The 22,198-nt window shown below is 45.5% G+C and overlaps 6 protein-coding genes across 6 annotated transcripts; 5 read left to right on the top strand and 1 right to left on the bottom strand.

Annotated features, from left to right (window-relative positions):
* Positions 1–869: 869 nt before the first annotated feature.
* On the top strand, positions 870–2,521 carry PGRI_095550 (uncharacterized protein; the record flags this gene model as incomplete). Its single annotated transcript, XM_040797268.1, has 2 exons — positions 870–1,812; positions 1,866–2,521. 2 exons carry the CDS (start codon positions 870–872, stop codon positions 2,519–2,521), a joined length of 1,599 nt encoding a protein of 532 aa, XP_040649830.1.
* Positions 2,522–6,641: 4,120 nt separating this feature from the next.
* Positions 6,642–7,720, top strand: PGRI_095560 (uncharacterized protein; the record flags this gene model as incomplete). Its single annotated transcript, XM_040797269.1, has 6 exons — positions 6,642–6,689; positions 6,745–6,895; positions 6,943–7,221; positions 7,280–7,453; positions 7,504–7,646; positions 7,694–7,720. 6 exons carry the CDS (start codon positions 6,642–6,644, stop codon positions 7,718–7,720), a joined length of 822 nt encoding a protein of 273 aa, XP_040649831.1.
* A 2,235-nt stretch (positions 7,721–9,955) lies between these two features.
* PGRI_095570 (ATPase, AAA-type, core) lies at positions 9,956–11,188 on the top strand (the record flags this gene model as incomplete). The annotated part of the gene is made up of 1 exon (XM_040797270.1): positions 9,956–11,188. One exon carries the CDS (start codon positions 9,956–9,958, stop codon positions 11,186–11,188), a length of 1,233 nt encoding a protein of 410 aa, XP_040649832.1.
* A 1,967-nt stretch (positions 11,189–13,155) lies between these two features.
* Positions 13,156–13,848, top strand: PGRI_095580 (uncharacterized protein; the record flags this gene model as incomplete). Its single annotated transcript, XM_040797271.1, has 1 exon — positions 13,156–13,848. One exon carries the CDS (start codon positions 13,156–13,158, stop codon positions 13,846–13,848), a length of 693 nt encoding a protein of 230 aa, XP_040649833.1.
* A 535-nt stretch (positions 13,849–14,383) lies between these two features.
* Positions 14,384–16,983, bottom strand: PGRI_095590 (uncharacterized protein; the record flags this gene model as incomplete). Its single annotated transcript, XM_040797272.1, has 5 exons — positions 14,384–14,612; positions 14,723–16,529; positions 16,591–16,798; positions 16,848–16,907; positions 16,957–16,983. The coding sequence occupies 5 exons, from the start codon at positions 16,981–16,983 to the stop codon at positions 14,384–14,386; spliced, it is 2,331 nt and encodes a 776-aa protein (XP_040649834.1).
* A 4,368-nt stretch (positions 16,984–21,351) lies between these two features.
* On the top strand, positions 21,352–21,853 carry PGRI_095600 (uncharacterized protein; the record flags this gene model as incomplete). The annotated part of the gene is made up of 2 exons (XM_040797273.1): positions 21,352–21,438; positions 21,488–21,853. The coding sequence occupies 2 exons, from the start codon at positions 21,352–21,354 to the stop codon at positions 21,851–21,853; spliced, it is 453 nt and encodes a 150-aa protein (XP_040649835.1).
* Positions 21,854–22,198: the final 345 nt, after the last annotated feature.

The following is a 22,198-nucleotide window of genomic DNA, read 5'->3' on the forward strand; positions in this document are numbered from 1 at the left end:
CCGATCAGGGTCTGGCTCAAGTTAGGCTCCCTCAGATCAAGGTCAGGATTTAAGCGACTGGTATAAGCTTACTTTTGAGTAACAAGTTAGCTAGGTTATGAAGTATGGGAGTGGTTTCTTGTTTGAAGAGAGAGTACCTTCAAGTAGGAGAGGGAAAGCTACAACTTTATAGATCTATGACCTTAGATTATTTTTATTTACCGACGCAGTCTTTTTTATCAGATAGGAGTTACCTAGACCAGTATTATTGTGCAGAGAGGGGAACCCTGCGTCTTGGTATTGATGTGCCAAGGCTATCGATCCCACCAGACCATCTAGGGAAGATAAAATGTCTGAGCTCATAAAACGAGTTACAGCGCTTTGTATTTTGAAAGGGGTGGTTATAACGTTGCTTTTGTCTGTAATTGCTTGATGACGAGCCCTTTATCACCATTTTTGACCTGTGCTTCCTAGAGGTTGGATCCCGCATATTTTTAGCGCTGTGCAATGACGCCAACGATATTTTTCGAAGGGAACCCTGCATGACATTATCTTTCTGAGGTCTCCTGGCTAGGATCTTGTTGTTGTAGGCTGTGAACCCTCCGGATTGAAGTACATAAAGTCAACTTAACAAAGTACGAATAAGTATCTGGAGACCAATGGACCACGGGTGAGGCGTCCAAACCCCTATCATGTTGTGGCAGTGTGACAAAATATGCGGGAATAAGAGGTCCAGACCTACGAAGGTAGAAGGCTGACGTGTTGGTTTGAGGGGTATTGTGGGTCTTGGCACTAACCCTGGGGTTAGTGCCAAGACCCACGGTCCACATTCGAACTATTTCTACTGGGTAGGGCCCACCATTTTATTACCATACTTTTTTTTGGCCAAAATGCACAGTGCCGATAAAATTCTCCACGCAGTTACATTGTTGTCTGAAGCTCTACAAGAAAGAGACGCCCGAGAACTGCTGTTACATCACCGACAAGAGTTGCAGCTGGCCTTCGACAATTTATGGGGAATACTACGATCATCGACTTCGTGCAACCTCCCGGCAGTTGAACCCTCCGACCAAAATCAGAACGAGGATTTGCCGCACCATCTCCCCTATCAGGATCAACGAGTCCCATTAGAAGCCGCAGATGTCTCGCATTTGGCACATCAGCTTCAGCAGCCGGTGCTTTCATTATCACCGCAATCTGAACCCAGTTTACCAGAATTGGGTGACGATGACAATCCCACGCAGGAGCAGAAAGACACCGTTGCTCTGTTTATGAAAAAGCTCGACCGTGTTTCCAAAAATATTCGCAAATTCCTAAACCAGAGCGAAGATGATGCTCTGCTTATAAACAATGACTGGACGACGGATGACCCCCGTTTGGTCGATATCGACCTGACAGAACGACGTCTCACTCCCTCCATAAAATTACGAGGCTGGCTTGCCCGGTACTCATTTGCAGATGACTATCTAGCCTGGGCAGCGGGACACTATAATCTACCTCGCGAGCACTTTTTGATTTTGCAACCGGAAGATGCAGATGCTGCCAACAGGCATTCGAGCCCGGTTACGAATTACATGTCTGTTATCAATTCAGAAGACCAAAGAATCATCAGGGCGATACGGCACGGACTCAAATATCATTCGTTTCACCATATCCACGGAAATTTTGGGGCCTTCGCTTTCCTTAGCCAAATGTTTACTGCGTTTCGGGATGTACCCTACCCATGCATTAAGCTCTTGTCAGACTCAATTCACGGTTCCTCGGAATGGTCTGGCCTTTCGAATAAGAAAGCAACTTGGATTTCCGATTGCTGGGCAATCTACAGCACCACTGGTATGTTTAACATGTCAGCTAATGCCAATGGCTCAAAGCTTACATATTTGCAGTACGATACTCGCGTCAGGTACGTAGCAGGAAGCGTCCATTCGGGGCCGAAAATCCGAATGAGCAGGGCCAGTCCAAACGCCAGCAATTTACATCCTCATCAGAAAATACGACTGAAACAAGAAGTCACTCAACTCACGCAGAGTTGAACTCATGTCAGTTTCAAGACGATGAATCATTGCCTAGACCAAATTTGCCGCAAGATTTGAGGGAGTTGCAGGGTATCTTAGGAAATTTTGACCCAATCACAGACCTCGACTCACTCGGGGTGGACTATACAGATGGACAGGAGCACCCCGAGAATACAGAAAACCTGGACCGCAATGATACCACGCAGAGTGTGCCTGGTTTCCCCCAGGAAGATGGCTATAATCACCCTACCACGCGAGGAAGGGATGGTGAATCACTGCCTAGCCTAAATATGCCGCAAGATTTGACGGAGTTACAGGATCTCTTGGGAAATTTTGACCCAATCACAGACCTCGACTCCCTCGGGGTGGACTATACAGATGGACAGGAGCACCCCGAGAATACAGAAAACCTGGACCGCAATGATACCACGCAGAGTGTGCCTGGTTTCCCCCAGGAAGCTGGCCAGGATTACCATGAAGTATTTCCTTTTCAAGCACTCGAATCTTTGGCCCAGCCTATTTGTTAAAATACAAAAATGTCTTGTTCCATGTGTTCATCTGTCATTATACACCCTTATCTTCCAACTCCCAGACAACGAAAACAACATCGATATTGTCCCCAGAAAGCGTTGGATGATCATCGATATAGCAGTAGGTATCGCTTGGTAGTTGGCCGCCCGGAAAAAGGGTTGAAGTTCCATTTATCGGTATGATCAGTAATTGCTTTTTTGGATCAGACGGGGTTATATTGGCGCCTTTGAAAAAGTGCCGCACGGTGCAGCCGACCACCTATAAGGAAATCAATAAACAGCTTTGCGTGGGAAAGGTAGAGCGATACACTCACATGCATATCTTGACGTTGAAGTTCTTGCTTCATTTCTTCATGTAGAGAAGCTACCAGTCCGGTGAAATTCGTCCCCCCATACTGCCATCCGGTTACGCTTTTCTTTAACTGATCCGTCTCTCCTTTCTCAATAAGCACTCTCATTGCATCGATAATATTTTTTGACTCGCGCGAAATTGGTTGTTGCCGCATATTGAATGGGATGACTGCCTCCGGCCAAAAGTGGTTGACAGGCCTTTATGATAGTGCGAGTTGGGCGGGCAAGTGGAGGGGGGATAATCTGCAGATATGCCCGAAAACTAGGATCATGTCATGTGATTCAATCAAGCAGTCGACAAGCAGCTTATACACGTGATGTCACGTGTCTATCGTCCTTGGTCCCACAATCTAAAGTCAACATGTGACCCCTCGCTCTACATCTCTTTCATTCTTTCAACCGAAGAAAAGCTTACAACATCGTTGTCCTTCCAAAGTAAAAGTGAGTCATTCAACTGATTAACTTTTTACATAGACTGGATTGATGAAGAAATCTACAGCTGTGTCTCATCCTATGTTTCCGGGGACACGCCTGGTTCTGCATCATCGGACTATTCAGCTATCTGCTTTCGCCTTCTTTCTTTAGGAATCATCAGCAGAATTCACTTCCAAGTCACATTTCAACCAGCTTGCTGTCATCAGTCTCATATCCGCCTACGACGCCTCGTGGAGATCTTGCACGTATACTAGCAGATGATCCCTACAATGAGCGGCATATTCTTGCTTTTACACGATGAAATGATGCAATCCGTAGGATCATCATAGTGTCGTTTAGATAGAAGCACTTTCAGATGACATGCCACTTTGAGGGGAATCGTAAGTCTTGGCACTAAACCCAGGGTTAGTGCCAAGACCCAACGGTTTACATTTTGATTAGCCGTTGGTGTAGAGGTTGCTAGATACAGGTAAGTAAAATCAAACCGAACTACAGGGTTTTGATTCAAATAGTTATATTAGTAGACTATTTCAACCAATCATTTGATTGGCATCAGTAGTTGCTAATCCTTTCCGTCCCTACGTTTTGTGGCTTAAGAAGGAAATTTCAATTAAAAGGTCCGTATGATAACCAGTAGGTTCCTCGCTACGAAGGCTGTTTCCCAGCTGGATTGATTATTTTCTCTTCATTCTAGACGATTCCCAGTTCGCCAGAGAAACCCAGAAGCTCTTGTGAACCCCAACACTTAGTCTAAATATTACCAGCCACTATTTCACGGAAGTATCCGTTACTCGAAAATCATATCACCGATATGCTCCTTCATTTATGTTAATGCGGTTTTCTGCAGATATTACCAGTCAGCCTACTCCCATCGAATCGGCTCGATCTTCGATGAGTGATACCATTACTACCCCAATTTACCTTCAGACCCCAAAACGCTAATCCCGAGGTCAATCCAATCCAACGCAGGTCGCTATAATTTGGCTCTTCCAGTCGTATAGAACATTATACTTGAGACAGCGATCATAATGAGTCTGATGTTTGCTCGTCTCTGGAAGGAGCTGAACATTATAGGGTTACATTTTACGATCCTCCTTGTTGCTATTTTCTCGTTTTATGTACACTTTACTACCTCCTTTTGCTCCACAATCGCCCTCCGGTATACAAAACGGCGAGCTATATGCTTAGATCTAAACTCAGTTGACATCGTATATAGAGAGATCAACGAAGCAAAAGAAGGAGCCAGGTTTTCCTATCATTATTCCTTAGGCACACGTCTAATCACTGCGCTATCCATTCGACAGTCACGTAAAACGCAGAGCCCAGCCAGTTATGATTAGTCCTAAAGGGAGCATGTCTAGTGCTAGGTAGGTCGTGTCATCACTAGAGACTTTCAACCAAGCTAAGCTGAGATTTATAGACGTGGAAAGAGATCCGCCTAAAATGTACTAGTGCAGAATATTGATATGAGACATAAGATGCATACATGGCGCAATTACTTCATTCTCCTGAAAGTAAGCCGATAGATAATAACCACGCACTATCTAGTATCACGGGACTCTATAGTATCTAGGAATCCAATATCTAGAGAAAGAGACTTTGTGACTTTCCAATTTTGACTTCCTTATGCAACACCCGCCTCCGGGATATAGAAGGCACGACACGGGCCGCACGGGCCGGACACTTTATGAGGATCTTTTGATCACGATCGTCGGTAGAGCGTGCTCCAAGAGTCGTATATACGATTTGCTCCTCTCAGGCGAATGCTCCAATAGTGATATACATGCCCTGATAGTCTTCTGTATCCAAATATAAAGAGAGCTTCTCAATTCATCATCTATAAAAAGGGTTTGGAAGTTATATTTTGAAAGCACCTTGACTTCCCAGTGTGTCAACTGTCTAGAATCTAAAGCAAAAAGACCCTTCGACTACCTTGAAGTATGGATGACGACTTGGTTTCCAACTTTCTGGCCTACACCCTATTATCATGGATTGCTTTGATGATTGTCTGCATTTTTAAAAGTCGGCTTTGGGATTTAGTGAAGTATTTCTGGACTGGCCGTGGACCAAATGTATGTCTGATATTAAGATTTACAAATTATTTTAGCTACAGAAACTGATTATATCATAGGACTAAGATATCGCCTAGTCTCAACCTATGTTGTAATTATTCTTCTTATATGTGGAGCTATGTAAGTTCGAAGGCATCCTATCTTATTTCCTCTTATTAACCAGGAAGCATAGTTGTACTGGACCAACCTACCCTAAACAACATCCTTCATGTCAAAGCAAAAAATAATGACGTTGCCTACCTCAATACAAACAAAATTCTATAAAGAAAGTCTGTGGGTCAGAATAACTACTTATTGATACTGCTCTGCTGTCTGAATAGTTCCCTGTACCTGGATCACCAGAAATAGCTATCAGCTTGCCAATAAACCATCATGTATTGCATTTCAACTTTCTCGATACAGAGACTACTTCCTACCTGTATTCTGTCTATTTTCTTTATTCAAGACGACCCTCTATCCACCTCGGGAAGCCAAGAAGAGCACAGAGCAGAAGGCATAGATACAGAAGAAGCTTTGACTACATACTCCCCACCAATATTTCACGGTAGTTCGTCATCGGCTACCCAGAATATTTATTCGTATATACTAAGCAATTTCTCTTCAGCTATTACCAGTCAGGCCGTTCTCACCCAATCCGCTCGATATTCGATAGGCGACACCATTATTCTTCCCGACCCCTTCTCTACCCCAATTCGCCTTAATTATCCCCAAAGGGCAAGGAGAACTCACCGCAGGTCGCTATCTCCTGGCCATTTTAATCGCATAGAGCCTTGTAAGTATAATATAGAACTCAGAGTGGATTTCTGAAGACGCTAATGATATAGATCTTCATACAAGGCCACCACGAAATTGAGGTCACAAAGGGTCTCCGGATAGAGGAGGGGGCAGTTCTGTTCACGGGGAGAATACGACATCAATAAATGTTTACTTCTGAGTTGTGGTATAATCTCTAGGATTTCATCTGTTTACTCCTTCTCGTCTATTTCCACGCTGGTTTCTACTTATTTTCTATGTCATATTCATTCGCTACCTTTATATTTCTATACCCCACTATCTCCACTGCAATTCGTAATAGGGAACGGGATTTTGACAGGGGTAGATACAGTACAATCAGGGCCAGAAAGTCAGGTGTGCCCCCACTCAAAGCTAAGAAGGGGCTAAGAAGCCATAGCTTATTTTGTTCTTTGCTCTATAAAAGCAGCAGCCACCCCAATCTCAGTCGGTGTACTGTGGCCACGGTTTCTATCACAACCTGTGCCATGGCGGCGTCTGCTTGGACGGTCAAAGAAGACCTGGATCTTACTCTTGTATGAATGTGGTCTGTAACAGTCAAACTTTATTATCGCTGACATTGCGGCCTAGGACAATCTCACCCATTATGCCATCATATATATCGATCACGATGGCAATCTTAAGACCTCCGCATCTCGGTCTATCCAGCAACAATGCGAAAATGTATTCAATATGGAAGCGCGCCAAAATTTTCTCGAAATTATACGCCAACCTACTCTCCGTATGTAAGTATTCTGTGCATATGAGCCCTAACTGATCGTTCTACAGAGATAGGTCAACAGAGATTTAGCAGTGATGGCTCTAGCACTTTGGGTATACGGATTGGGGATACAGAAAGCGTTATAAGTTACTATACACGTATCCTCAACTGTATCCTATACCGGAGTTGCAGCAGTGTTCTCAAGGTTCTTATAACCGTGATCGAGCCGCAAAAGTCTTTACATCACCCTTATAACGGTGGAGAAAAGGGAGACCCGGAAATGACTAAGCCTGATTGGTGGCCCTCACGTATCAGTCATACATATCCTAACCATTTGAAGAAGCAAGGTATGTATTTCTATATAGTACTTCTTCCGAGTCCGAGTTAACTTTTTTGCTGGGCTAGACTGCATCGATCTATTCCTTCACATTCTCCGCAAGGCCGGTCTTACTGCCGATGGCCTGGTAAAGATTGCTACAGATGCCAGGCTGAAATTAAAGCGCATGAGAGACTTGAATCTTATCCTCGAGCTCTTGTGGGTCCGAAATGTGGAGGAACAGTTTGAGCGATGTGTAGTCCGTATGTCCGAGTCCTCCTGGCATGCTTTACAGATAACTCACACTTCTTAGATGCTGATGACATCATCTACGTTACTTCATGTTCCGTTCACAGCACCTTCACAGAGTCCACCTATGAAGCCTTAGGCCGCTATGGCGAAAGGACCGATTCAAGCTCCAATTCTTTAAACCAAAGGCCGCAATGGTACCACCCAGTATGAATCACACGTAATGGGATACCAAGTGACTACTAAATTGCTAGTGGGTGGGGTATTTGTCGCCTTTTTAATGTTCTTTCTTTGTTGATTACAAGTCTTATCATACTTCGATTTAGCTTTTTAATTTCTTTCCTTGCCTTGTCCGAAACTTTTCATTCTGCAGATCTTTCGTGTATTTCCTTCGTCTTTCTATAAGCTTTTTATATCCTACGTTGTTCGCTATGTATGTTGTTTGAAGATTTATCGGGCTTTTTGTTGGTGAATCATCCGCTTAGACAGTACTTGATCTGTAACTGTGTTGTCGAATATAATATATGACGTCGTTATATATCAATAAAGTGACTTGTTCTAGTTGTAGACATTGGTGCCATCCATAGAATCTGTTGGGTGCCTGGGACATGCCGCATGTGATCAAACCCCACGTAGCAGATGGTTCTCTCTGTCCCTTCCTTTTCCTCCCTGTTATCTTCATCCAGTGGAATCAATACACATTTTTCTCTTCATCTGGTAATCTATTGTATCTTGATTCCAAGAGAATCTCCGTATAATGATGGCCTAATGCCGAGTCCAAAAGTATTCATGTCTAAGGTATCAATTAACTTGGAGCTAAGAGGCTAGGAGCCGGGATTTCCTATAGCACACAGTAAATTAAAATGTACAGGCTAGTTCTACGATGGTCCCAATTTACAGCGGCCGACCTGTTGAAGAATATAAAGCTAGCTACTTCCCTAATTCATTTTTCTCTTCTACCAATGTCGAAACTCCTCGCGATGAATGACTCTCCAGATGCCGGCTTTGAACTTATACCAATAAGCGCGACTAGCAAGCTCAGAGATTACTATCAGAATGAGCTCAAAAAGCTTAGCCTCGATGAACTATGCTACATCTCTAAAATGTTAGGCAAGCCAAAAGACAAACGAGACAAGAAAGGTATTGAGCCTCTATGATAAATCTAACATCCACTAAGCTTTAAAGCAGAAACAATAACGTCTATTCTTTCGGTATCTAAGCGCTTTACGATCCTTTCAGCTGTGGAAAAATCTCCTACAAGCCCGGTAGGAATAAGAAAAGTACTAAGCGTAATCACACCGCTTATGGGATTTGACGAAGCGTACCTGAATAAGGAATTGGGTAAGTATTCTTTACCTACTCTATCATCAGAGCTAACCTACGTAGGCGACAATATGGCTGTTAAAATTACGAGAGATGGCGACAGCTGTACATTTACACTATTGAAGATACGTGAGTGTCGACCTTTGCCGTGGGCTGTTATAAGTTGTCAAGATCGGTGTCCTAGCGTGGCTCGTGTGCTCCCAGCATCGCAGACTGCAGAAGTATCAAGGGGGTTAAACCTTACCATGGAAATCAGTAAGACTTCGGGCTAGGTACATTTTGCTCTTTTCCCGGAGCTTAGAGTTATCTCACTCGTCGATATAAATTGTCAGAAGCCGAGGTATCGGAATAAAGAGTTGTCAATGCGTGCTGATTGCCCGCACGAAAATCAATAATATATACATGTACGTAGACTCAAACATCATTGGACGAAATAACTTAATGTAATAATGTGACAAACTAGAGCTATAGAGTAGGAAAGCTGGCCCTATATTAATGTCGGTGCTCTAGCAACTACTTTGAGACCTATTCAAGGTAATTGTGGGCCCCCACGAATGTAAGCTAGATAATAACCCAACAATCTTACTCTGTCTAATTCTCGAAGAAAGGGAATTCGTAGGTAAGTATGTTATGACGAAAGCGACCAGCCTAGATCTAAAATTTCTATCCTTGTATGTAATGGTATTTAGATTAGTGTAGATCGTCGCGATAAATTAATTTACTAAGGGAAAATGGGTGGATCCATCCACTAATACCGAGGTAGGTAAGGACCAACTATAGCTAGAATTAGCTTCGGTCTATTATAAAAGCCCTATACCCTTTTCCTTTGTCTACCTACACTCACAAGGAATCTCAGTAATATGCACACTAATATTATGGAGGTACTACTAGTTGCCTTTGAGTCATTTTTTCCTGGGTTTTCTATAATAACCCAACTTGTCTCCTCTTATTTACCTATCGATGTTTCCTCATACTCCGGTTCCTTGGTTCTATTCGCTATTTTGTGTCCATTCATCGGTTTCCTGCTTCCTCGATTTCTCTACAACGTCCAAAATGTGCTCCTTTACTTTACTGTCTCCATTGAGATTCCCTACCACGACAAGCTACACAGCCAGTTCTTACGCTGGATAGAAAGGAATGATTCATTAAGCTCCACCCGCTCTGCTACTGTCCGCTCAACACGTGTTATCTCCATGTCCTGGCAAAACGAAGGCGATGATGACAACGAAGAAGATACCTCAGTGGAGCAAGAGCGCTTTGAAAAGAGCAGAAAAAACTTCTGGTTTTTTCTAAAAGAAAAGCAAAACATTAAGCCAATCCGTTGTACCCCCTCCCAAAGGAAGCTTCATTTGTTCCTATACCAGGGGTGTCTTGTCGCTCTTTACCGTGATCCGTATGAGAACCAGAACAGTTGGCTCGCAAATCCGGAAAGATTTACGATCTACTCGTTCTTTTGGAGCAAAAAGGTGCTTTTCGGACTTCTAAAAGAAGCACAACAAACCTCAATCCAGCGTCGTCAGAATGAAATTACAGTATTTCGCGGTTGGAACCAACGAAATACAATTAGTTGGGCTCCGACTGTGTCAAAGCCCCCTCGTCAATTACGGACTTTAGCCTTGCCTCAAAAGATTAAAGATGATATACTGAAGGATATCGAGAATTTCCTGTGTCCACAATCAAAAGTATGGTATGAATCTCGTGGTATTCCATACCGCCGAGGTTATCTTCTCTATGGTCCTCCCGGAACCGGGAAGTCAAGTATGTGCTTTGCAATTGCGGGGTACTTTTGGCTTGATATTTACACGGTCAGCTTGAACGCCCAAAAGCTTGATGAGGATAGCTTGACTAGCCTCTTTCAGAGTCTCCCAAAACGGTGTATCCTGCTTCTTGAAGACGTGGACAAGGCCGGGATTAGCCGAGAGGGCAATCAGCACAGGAAGGTTGCCGGCCAAACTAGCCGGATGGAGGATTCTCTCCAAGAAAATGAACCTGAACGCGCTGGTATTTCTTTATCAGCCCTTTTGAACTGTCTTGATGGTGTCGCGGCACAGGAGGGCCGTATTCTCATCATGACCACCAATCATCTCGAAAAGCTTGATTCGGCCTTGATTCGACCTGGTCGAGTAGATAATAGATACCACTTCGACTTTGTGGATACCATGAGCGCCAAGCAGCTCTTTCTCATCTTTTTTGACAAAGGTTCTTCGCTTACGGAAAGAGACGCAAACAATGAAGAGACATGCGACAATGCAACATTGGAGCTCTCTGTTGAATTCGCGGATATTGTTTCCTCAATTCAATTGACTGCCGCGGAAGTAAACAACTATCTGATGAAGTTCAGAGACGACCCTAAGATGGCTGTTTCGAATGCCCGTGGCTGGGTGAGTGGCAGAAAAGAAACGGCTATGCTCGCCGCTGAATCCTAAATCAGCAGCAATAGCTGTAGCAATAACGCAATCGAATCTGTTTCCCTTTGTTGAATGCTCCCAGGTAGTCATTTTACTCTGGCTACGGCCATAAGTCGACCCTTCTTCCTCTCTCATTCCAGAGCTCTTACCATAGGTTCGGCCTTCAATAGCACCACCTACTTTCATGATTCCATCCACATAACACTTATTCCTCTATATACGTGACGTCATAATGAAATGAAGTGAGGTAGATCACTGGTAGGAAACCCAGTCGTCATCCATACTTAAATGTAACTGAACAGCGTGTTCGAGGATTACAGACAGTTAATGTATCAAGGTCCTTTAATAGTAAACCTTAGAATTGATTTATCCTTATAATTAACGCTAACAAACCACTCGACGGATCGTTAAAAGGGAGGTAGTATCCATTCTTATACTTCATCTAATTAGTCCCACCATAATCGATTATGTGAGTCTTAGACCAAAGGGGGGTGTTCGTTGCTTTTTACAGCTTCTTATAGGCTACAATACAGCCACCCCTGCCCACCAACCTCTAGTCCTAAACCAATTATAATTTATTCTTTCGAACCGTATAGTATATACTAAGTAAAACCACAGCAGTCCGGAGTAATGAATATATAAGGAGTAAGTAGCCCTCAGAAAATTACCGACTTTATCAAATCATTTTTCAGTCAACCAAATTGCACAAAATGGAATCAGAGGATTTTTCTAGTAAAGGGCCGCCAAATACTCCTGTCTTCCATGGCCATTCCCAGCCGGACCTTGACATGACTAAACTACGGAAACTATTAGTATGGTTTAAGTCTTCTCAGCGTTGCTTATCTAGCGATGAGCAGGCCGAGGAGGTCCATGTGGTAGATTGGCTTGATCTCCAACATCCAATTTACATATCGAACCTTCGGTCGTTTGAGAAATGGGTATCAGAGTCTCGTTCTTAAAAGGTCAAGGTACGTATAAGCCACTAGTCAATCACTCCTTCTACCTTTTCAGATAGCTGACGTAGGTCTAGCTGGAACAAATAAGCATATAAACATAAGGTTAACAGGCCAACGGAGACCAAGGAAGACCTATGCAACTATGCTAAGTATGTATTCATTATCCGAGAATTAGAGCGAAAATCGACTAACAGTATAATCAGACTCGGTGTCCGACGAGCTGGAAGATATGCAGGTAACAAAGGGGGTAGTCCGGACTACTAAAGCTCGGCATATGCCATCTTATAAACTACCTATAATACACGTCAATCATGAACTATAACAATAACTTTTCTAAGGAGATTTTAGGCAGGATTTTATTCACAGAATTCATGTTCAACGATACGTATGGGAAACTAGTTGTCATCCACCAGGGACCTTTACCGTAATATTATATACTCCTCTCTTCCTTGTCCGGCTCTCTCGTTTAGTAATCTCCATTTAGATTATTCATTGTAGTGATATGGTTATTGATACCAGCCTCCCTTTTACGACGATAACATGTTATCGTGTATACTTCTTCATGATTTCATCCACCTCCTGGTTTATGCAATTGTATCTCTCGTTGCCTTTTTGCCCCTTGCCCACAGAAGAATAGGCGGTTCGAGAGATGCTCCATCGGGCCTGGTGGAGGTCAATTCGGGAAATAAAGCAGCTTTCCAATTTCTGTCCGTTATTTGGGTGCGCATAATTTACTCCGGAGGTGTGTAGTTGTTTTGGTATCGGAAACATTCAGCCCGAACCTTGTCCTACTAGAACTAAACGACGCGGTATATCCCACCATTGTAAAACCCCTTATCCTGCGATATCAATGAATTAAAGATACATTTTCCCATAGCGCCCTTGAGTCAAGTACTAGAACAATGCCGGTCGCGGAAATCCAAGCATCCATATCCTTGTTCATAGAAGGCTAGGCAACATAGGAGTGGCAATATATAAGTGGCATGACCTACTTCCAATATCTAAATTCTTTTTTACCCAAAATCAGCTATGTCGACTGGAACAAACAACACCGGTTCCCTTTTGGGATACCACTCCCTTCCCGAGCCGATCAATGCAGCCACCGTGAACGTTCCTCTCCATCGTTTGAAAAAACTCTTTCCCGGCATTCAACGCTTCACGGCTATGGCTGTCACATTTTCCTACCACCCCGATAGCCCATCCAAGCTAAGGGTTCTGTTGATCTTGCGAAATGGCAAGGAAAGCTCATGGGGTAATACCTGGGAGACAGGAGGAGGAACCCCAGACGAGGAGGACCCGACCATCATCCATTCCGCAGCCCGAGAAAGCGGGGAGGAGACGCAAATTTGGCCTTCGAGAATAGCTGGCAATGCTTTCACGTGTTCTTTCTATCACGAAGATAGAAAAACCGGCGATATAGTCCTCATGCGCACGCTCGGATTCATCACCATCGACAACGAAGAGACGATGGCGCAACGAGTCTGGTCCAGCGAGATGCAACAGCCTCTCGGCCAAAGTTCCGTCAAGATCAGTCATGAGCACCTTGACCATTGCTGGTTCACTGAGGATGAAGTTCGCAGCGCTGCTCTATACGAGCAAGCCACTCCACGGCGTCCATTCACTATGCTTCGGGCCAAAAGGGACATGGTTTTACTTGCCTTTGAGTTGTTCAGAAATCTCCAAGGTCAGAATTTGCCACCTTCAATAGATATAGTGCGCTAGGACGTGGCGACAATGCAAGGACAATTTGGCAAAATGAATGAGTTCCTTAGGAGCCCTCAAATGATAGCCATACGGAGAAAACCTGGCACTTTATTTTCGGATTTTGATCTTTGTCAGAGCAATAGAGCGGTAACTTACCGCTAGCAAGGGTTGTTGAAGAGAAATTCACTTTCCCAATACAAATTGTATGTCATTTTGTGCTTAACTGAGAATCTGGTGTCATAACTACATACCAATTATTGGCGCATTGACCTAGGCCTAGGGTATTCAACATGCGATGCGGAAAGGTCTCCAGCGCCAGTCCCCTAGCGGACAGTAAAGTGGCAGCGTCAAAATAGAAGAACTCATTTCCAGCCCACCTCATGATCTGACGGTGCAGGCATCAACCAGATCAACTAACATGGTGATCCATAGGTATGTGGTTTGTCGCTCGTTGGCCACAATGTGCACGCAGAACTGGTCGATAAAGAATACGGCCTAATCTCGTTGCCTTTTACATTACAAAAATCTATACCCAACGCCGCGGAAAACGCTCTCAGGATCGTTTGCTTGAACAAGCAGAGAGAAAGATAGAGGCCTGGCTCGCCACCGCATTGGTACTCCAGGCCTGCCAGTGAATGGTAGGTACGCTCTCCTGACTGGTAGCTTTTGCATCTTTGATCCACTGCTGGACTTCTTTCTTGCTGATCTGTTTGGGGAATTGGCCGTCAGTCAAGAGTCCGTCCACTACTTCGTCGAACTTGCTGCAACAGGCTAGGGTGCTCCTGCAGTTGTATAGATTATACAAAATAAATGCATCCAACTTAAAGGATTTGCTTCGTCTGCAGACTCGTCAGCGAAATTAACGCAACCAGGGCAATCAGAGAAACTCAACACTTTCTTCCCTGTCTCTTCGCTACACAGGAGAATGAATCCACGGCCCAGGTAGCACCCAGACCACCACCACCGCTCCCCAACGAGTTTATGCTCATGGAAAGACATTCGGGTCTTGTCCGCTTTTGCTTTGGGAAGAGAACCAGTGCCACAAATGATATCCGTGGCTCGAGTTTTCGCAGTCTGGCTGGGATGCCCGGCTTTCTTTTGTCTGTTGAATTCTTTGACGTACTCCAAATACAGCATTATATCTGCAAGCCGAGCTTTGAGATAATGTGTCTCATCTTCTGCCTCCATCGCCTCCACATACCGCCAAATCACATGACCCTTTCGACCAGCAGGCATATTGGGGAACTTGGACGGATCAAGTGATGGAGAAAACCAAAATCCGGTCGACTTCCATAATTTGGTGTGCTTCTCCATGAATTCGGGCAAATCAGACCTCAGAGCTCGGTTGCTTTTCCTTTCAATTTCGTCCTTTTGGTTTGGCAGAAGAGTGGATAGGAGAGTATGATGAGAGAAGCGACCTTTCCACCGATCTTTATCTAGATTGTGAGGACCTGATGTCTTTTGACCCACGCTGTTGAGAAGGCGAGCCCTGAGATTCCTGGATGGCAGAGTTGGCTGGGATTCAATTATCGATGAAAGCCTCCGCTTACGGCATATTTCAGGGCTCTCCTCCGAAGACGCCTGGGGTATATCCGTTTGTTCCTTGTTGGGGAGCGCATGCCGGTCATCGCTGTCAGGTGGGCAGAAGGCTAGGACTGGAGCATTCAGGCCCAGCTCCGTGTTCATGGTATTCGTTGCCCCACTGGAGGGGCTCTCATGATCGGCAGAAGTGTCCCCCAGAAATTTCCGCGCCTCCTCTAAGACGGCCTCGACGTCTGAATCCCCGAAGTTATCATCATTGGAGAAAGGATCCTCAGCATCATTATTCTCGGTTTCATCAGGGACATCTTCAACCGTTGGCTGATATTTCGATAAATATTGTGTGCTTTGGCAATTGTTAGTAGTTGGACCAGCAAAAGAAATTTCGCCTGGCGCCCCATCAGATGCCTCCACTCTTCTTTTTGTCGGTAATAGCGTTGTTGGTGTATCGAGTATACTTGTTTCGGGGGCGGAAGATGAAGCACCTGGGCCCAAAGTCGGACTCCTGACATAGGTCTCTGGGACGAGGGGGTGGTTGTCATAACGAGTGGTATCTGGGCTATCTCGATGTGCATCTTCTTCGACATCTGCTGTTCCCATCTCATGAGAACACACTTGAATGTTGCCAACTGAAGTATCATGAGGTGGAAGCCCACATGATATATCGTGACTCCTTCCTTCAACGCGGTCCCAGACAGAGATCTGCGTCTTTAGTTGGCTGGTCATGGGATCATCTTCATCGGTATCCACCCTTTCAATTCCTTCATCATCACTTCCTCCCACTGGAGGACACGTAGATAATTCAGGATCGTTCGTACGATCACAGGACACTTGGCGAACATCGGGTGAATGGCCTGATGATTCCATCTCGTCAATTTCTCGAATGGCGAAGTCAAAGTCATTTTCATCACATCCAAGCGCGCCGTGGGTTGTTGGTATTACGCGGTCTATTTCGACATGCGGAGGTTTGTGCTCGTTGAAGGCGCTTGAGGCGCAGTGCCCTTGAACTTCCCCATCAAATGGCGACGATGGTGGTTCACTCAGCACGTCTCTCGTGCTTGACTGTGCCAGGGAGTGAAATCGATCCGAGTCGGGAGTCGGGAATGAGGTTGTCATAGGATGGTCTCGTGCGCCTTTGTCCAAAGTTATCAAGGAGGGGTCTGGAAAAGCGAGCGATGTTAGTAATAACAACTTTGGTGAATGGGATGCAGTGAACATTACCAATGAAATGAGATGCAGATGAGCTAGCATTTGTGTCACCAGTGTCATCCAATCTGGCTGCAGGTGGCTGCAGTAGAGAGTCGTCGTCTTCGATATCATAGTTGACGAGGCAATCGGTTATCATTCCGACTCGTTTGTAGAGGTTGATAATCTCATCGCGAGAGAGTGATGATTGGACTTTGCATAAGTAGGAAAGTGCACGTAAAATCTGGAACAGAATTAGATACCTCGCAGGCCGATGCAAGGAAAGGACACACCTCATCATCCGACAGTGGGGGGAGGTTGTTGGGATTATTCGCTTCACCAGCACGGATACTCTATAAGCAATGTGAGCGAGGGAAGACCGAGTCGAATTGGCTAGCTTACATTCAGAGTCAACTTGATCTGAAGCATTCCGGTACAAATACTCCTGTGGGGAGAATAGTTCTGGTGGCGAGTATGCGAGTTGTCGGGAGGTGGCGTGAGGCCTGAGAGGATGGATGGATAAACAGGCGGATAGAGCAGACCAAAGTGGTAGCAACTCGTCCTCCGCTCATCCTTTGCTCAGGGCTTTGCTCAGGGCTCCGCTCACCCTCCCTGATCAAGGCATACGCTGAACGTTGACCTCAACATTCTGACGACTATGACTTGCAAAACAGGTGCACACATGATGATAGGAATTCCTTGATAATGTTGGCAGTTAATGATCCTTGATCCAAAACTGCAGGCTCGAAATTTTGGTCGTCTCAGGGCCAGAAAGTGATGAGAGGGAAGAGAGTTCACGGAAGAATTGGTCGACATTGTAAATATTTTCGTAAGCTCGAGTGAGTCAGCATACATGAAACAAGATCATGTGATGAGAGCATCTGGACCGATGATGGTGAGATCCTACCTCCGGCGAGGTCTGTACACTCGAAGTGCTCACTGAGCGCTTAGTAATGCTCAGTGAGCGCTTGGCAGCGATGGAAAAATTTTCTTTTCCCTACATTGAGAGGAGGGAAAGGGGGGAGGGCGGGAATACTGGAAAAAGCTTGAGAGACTTGACTCTACGTCATCTTGAGCATGGCTGACGCCATTTATGGCCAGAATATGAGAGTTGGGAAGCACGTTGTGCTCCTATTGGCCTAAAGGCACTATATAGCTAACATCTTCAAGGACCCTAAAGGAGAAGAGGAATCGCAGAGAACTCAAGAGAAGGAGAAAGCCAGCCAATCAGAATGCTCGGCGCGAGTGATCACGGTTAGGTTTGCGGGGGTTTTGTGGAGCGGTTGGGGTGGTTCTGGGGCATTCTGTTCAGCACGTGACCGCATCGAAATCCTCGATACGGTCACGTGTTACATGAACTCTGATTGGGGTGCTATCCATCCACTATATCTCCTAATCGGACACGTGCTTAAGACCCTCATTAGTTAGTTAGTTAAGCCTCCCACCAGACCAACGTACATTAGGTAAGTGGTCCTGAATCAGGACTACTTACCTCAGTATCTGAGCAACTGGAAAAAAAAAAAGGTAAGGGCATGGCGTCGTCGGAGCTCAGGATCGTTCTGGAGGTCGATCCGGGCGCCTCTTCTCCTGAGGAGGCGACTGTCAAATGGTTCGAAGCGGGTCACTCCTACATGCTCCTGGCCTGATGGCCCAATACTGTACGACAGGCTGCGGTGATGCTTGGCAAGGACGGCTGCGGCGCTATGACTCGGGGCCTTGCGCACCAAGTAATCCAGGCCTTCCTGGACTGTACTGACTGAGGAGATGACGAATGTGGCCCTTGCCCACTGCGGAGGTTAATTTAACATCTGCGATAGAAAAATTGGGAAGTATGTTTGCCAAGTGCCACTCGCTCGCCTCATCCTGGGTTCTGATACGCTGGAGAATCCAATCCTTAAAACACTTCAAAATACGCACTACGCCACCATCCCGGCAGCGCCTGTTATCTTGATTTCACATCTAATGTCAACTATGAGAGGCGCCTCGTGAAGGACTTGTGAATGTTAATAAACTTCAACCCCATCGATGTCTTACCTAATTTGAAACACTTGGTTGCTATCTTTGCAGGAGACGAGGCTTGACGTGATCCTTTCGTCTCCAGTACAGGATGGATCGAAATCAGATTCACCATTTCTCAGAGGTTCTTTCTCGAACCCTCTTTCGAAACACGTTAGTCGATGTTTGTTTTAGGGTGTTTTCGATTGCCGAAATGAAATGTATAAGAGCGTCACATGATAGTTTGCCCGTAAGTCTGGTGAAATGGCAATACAGTGGATGCAACCTCACCGCTTGCTCCAGCAGGCATTTGTATCATCAGCACCTTGATGCCGCCACGGATTTCTGTTAACGTGCTGCGAGAACTCTCCATCCCAGCGTGAGATGATCTGTGACGCGAGAATCACCAGTTAATGAGTATGTCATAGATAGTCAAAGGGGCCTTTCCGCCAGTACTTTCCCTTCTGCCTCATATTGTATCACCGCCCCAGTTTGATTGGCGACGGTAGGGTTTCGAACGAACGCGCTAATGCACAAGCGATCACATTTGAATAACAAACTGTCGACACGTCTACCGAATGGTTCGAAATCAGTTCCACCTATCGCTCATACATGTTCTTCGCCAAATCTTTGTCTGGATGGCTAGTCTACCTCCCAGTCTACCTTTGCACCAATTCATAAACAGTTGTACTGAATAGACACATAATAATGCCACGTTATCCACTGGGATATTGGTTTTCAGACAATGAAATTGAACTAATCACTGACCACATGATAGTTAGATGGTATGGGCAGAGTTCAACATTTGGAATAAACAATTTAACGCATCCAGGTAATAGGTTCGATTCCCAAATAACTCCGCCCACAAGCTCGCGTTTTTCTCTCTCCGTCTTCTCCTTCTCATTCCTCGACATTTAATCTGCATGCTCTTTCCTCCAGTCCTCGTACGTTCTATATATGTTCTCGACATCTGGATGTTTATGATAGTAGGTCACATGGTTGATTTCACAAACACCATCCCTTATGCCCTTGTGGTTGGCACAGAAAGACCGATTGCATAGAACGCATAGCTTATTTGGAAGAGTGTCTTGAAGGTATGGCTTCCTCACTCGCATCGCATTATGGACGTGGCATGTATTAACTGCAGCATCTTCGCTCTAGAGATTTATTAGCCTACATAATCAAAATGGAAGTTGGCGTGATGTGAGCGAACAGACCATTATAGAATGTTTGGTGAAGGCCGTGTTGATGGGATTTAGAGGTAGCGTCCCTGAAGAGCAAGTAGGGGAAATGGACAAAAAAGATACGAAAGGGGACAGTCAGTTTTAATATCTGAATGATGCGGTGACATTACTCGTAGCATTTTGGGATACTCGATTGGCTCAATTCGGATTGGGCATCGTTGCAGGTACTTGGAACGAGCTGGTTCTTGGCGCAACCTGCAGATGCTGGGATGTTGGTCATGCGTAGGCCGGCCATGGGAGCAAGTTATCACGAAGATGTGTCAAAGATTTCCTGGATTGATGGGATCGGAGGCCAATTATTCCACCAATGCAATCGTCGTCAAAGAAGAAAGAAACATCCCCAAACGGGCGAATATTATTTCTACCGGCGTGCATCGCGACAAGATATCCATGCATAATTTTCCGGGGCATCACTCATTATGTAGACCCTCGCATGAAAGACAACTGGCAACATCATGCTGCGGCCGCAGTTGCTGGGTGCGTCAAGGAGCCCTTTCATACGTGGACCTGCCTGTTTGGCTTGTTTGCATGATCAACGTTCTAGAAGGCCTGGAGACCTTACGAGTACAATACGGAAGCTATTTTAAGCCGTAATTTACTACTGTACTGGAATACTGCCAAGACAGGGGTTCAGGGGCAGAGTAACCGTAATAGGTATAGCGTGTTTCGAAAGAGGGTTCGAGAAAGAACCTCTGAGAGGAAATGGTGAATCTGATTTCGATCCATCCTGTATTCGCATTCCATTACTATCATTGTTGACATGGAAAATACTACAAAAGAATGACAGTCGATAAGAATTCTTCCTCAATTACTAGACTTTGGGAAAAGCTGATCCATCTCCTTGCTTTGACAGACAAGCTCGGGAGCTATCTCCACCGATTCTTGAATCGGACGAGGGTAGCATGACTCCTATTATGGTAAATTCAGCGGTGGAACATCTACACAATATATAGAATAAAGTACCATGTTAGACAAGTCTTTGAGCCACTAATTCTTAGTGGATGAGTCAAAGATATACATCTGCCCAGTTTTGCGGACTCGCACAGCTAAGAAGACATCGGATTCGCACTCAAGGACAAATTCTTTAGCCTTTTTGAATAGGCTTCGCTGACGTCTATTTCGTTGTTGCGTTTTCGCTCGCGCACTCTCCGACTGTCGCTTCTTCACCCATGGGGATTTCTTGGACATGATGTAGTTACCACAGAGACCAGATTGTTTGAAGGATCTCCTATAATTCGAGGTGGCTCAGCCTGTTAAATATCCTAAACCTGGTCACTGAGGGTGACTGCGGTCTCTGTCGAAGCCATACGTGTTCTGCCTCAGGGAGCCCACCGCAGCGAGGCCATCCATCTTGTTGGCCGCACCTACTATAAAAGTGTCTTGATCCAGCGAGCTCTCTGTCACCCGCAGAGGATCAACCTGGAAGACCATGTGAAGGCAGCAACACCCTTCGAGCATGTATCAAGGGATAATATAGCCCCGTGGATCAAGGATTCCTCGGTTTCCAGGGAGGGTGCGGTCCTGACGGATCCATTCCAGGAGACCCACACATGGCACAATGATAACGAGGGGAAGCTTCACGTTGGGGGCCATCAAGGTGGGATACCACCTAGCTGGGCTACCCGTCCCAAGCCTAGGGCCTCTTGTGAGACTCGGAGTCCAGAACCAACTACGAGTATTCTGCCGACGGCTAGTTCACCGGAAACAACCACAAGTACTACCTCTTCAACCTCTCCGATAATGACGTCATTCACAACGAGTTGTTCATCTCCGACAATTTCACCGGCAACAACCATAACAAGTACCACCTCGCCAGCCACGGCGACCACTTCTTCTACTTCACCTACAACAACCACAACCGCTTCAACCACTTCACCAACTACAACTACCACCACCACCGCCTCACCGACCACTACTACCACCACCACCTCACCGACCACTACAACCACTACAACTACAACCACTACAACTACAACCACTACCACTACAACCACTACCACCACTTCACCTACTCCCACTCCAACAATAGATTATGGTACCTGCTCGGACCCGACCATTAAGTATGAGTATGGCCTAGATGGTCGCACCGAGTGGGCCTACACCACCAACAACCAGAAAGACTTCCCATTCGGATCTTCACCTGACATTGCTACTCCGCAAGATCTCATTTGCAACCGTCTCAGGAGCCCTTGCAATGCGCCGCAGGCCACTATTGATCGATGCTATGCCGCGAAGGAGGCAACTGCTGGTCTCACTGGCCAGGAAGCGGCTGACTTATGGAACTCGCTAATGACTTAGGCTAATCTGGGTTTTGCATGCTGGGTACTCGAACCCGATACAGGTTCAATACAGGGCAGTCACAGCTCGGTCATGTGGGCCAACAGCGAAATTGCCGCGCCCTTGGT

Source organism: Penicillium griseofulvum (assembly GCF_001561935.1).
Source record: "Penicillium griseofulvum strain PG3 chromosome Unknown contig_17, whole genome shotgun sequence".
In the NCBI taxonomy this organism is placed as follows: domain Eukaryota; kingdom Fungi; phylum Ascomycota; class Eurotiomycetes; order Eurotiales; family Aspergillaceae; genus Penicillium; species Penicillium griseofulvum.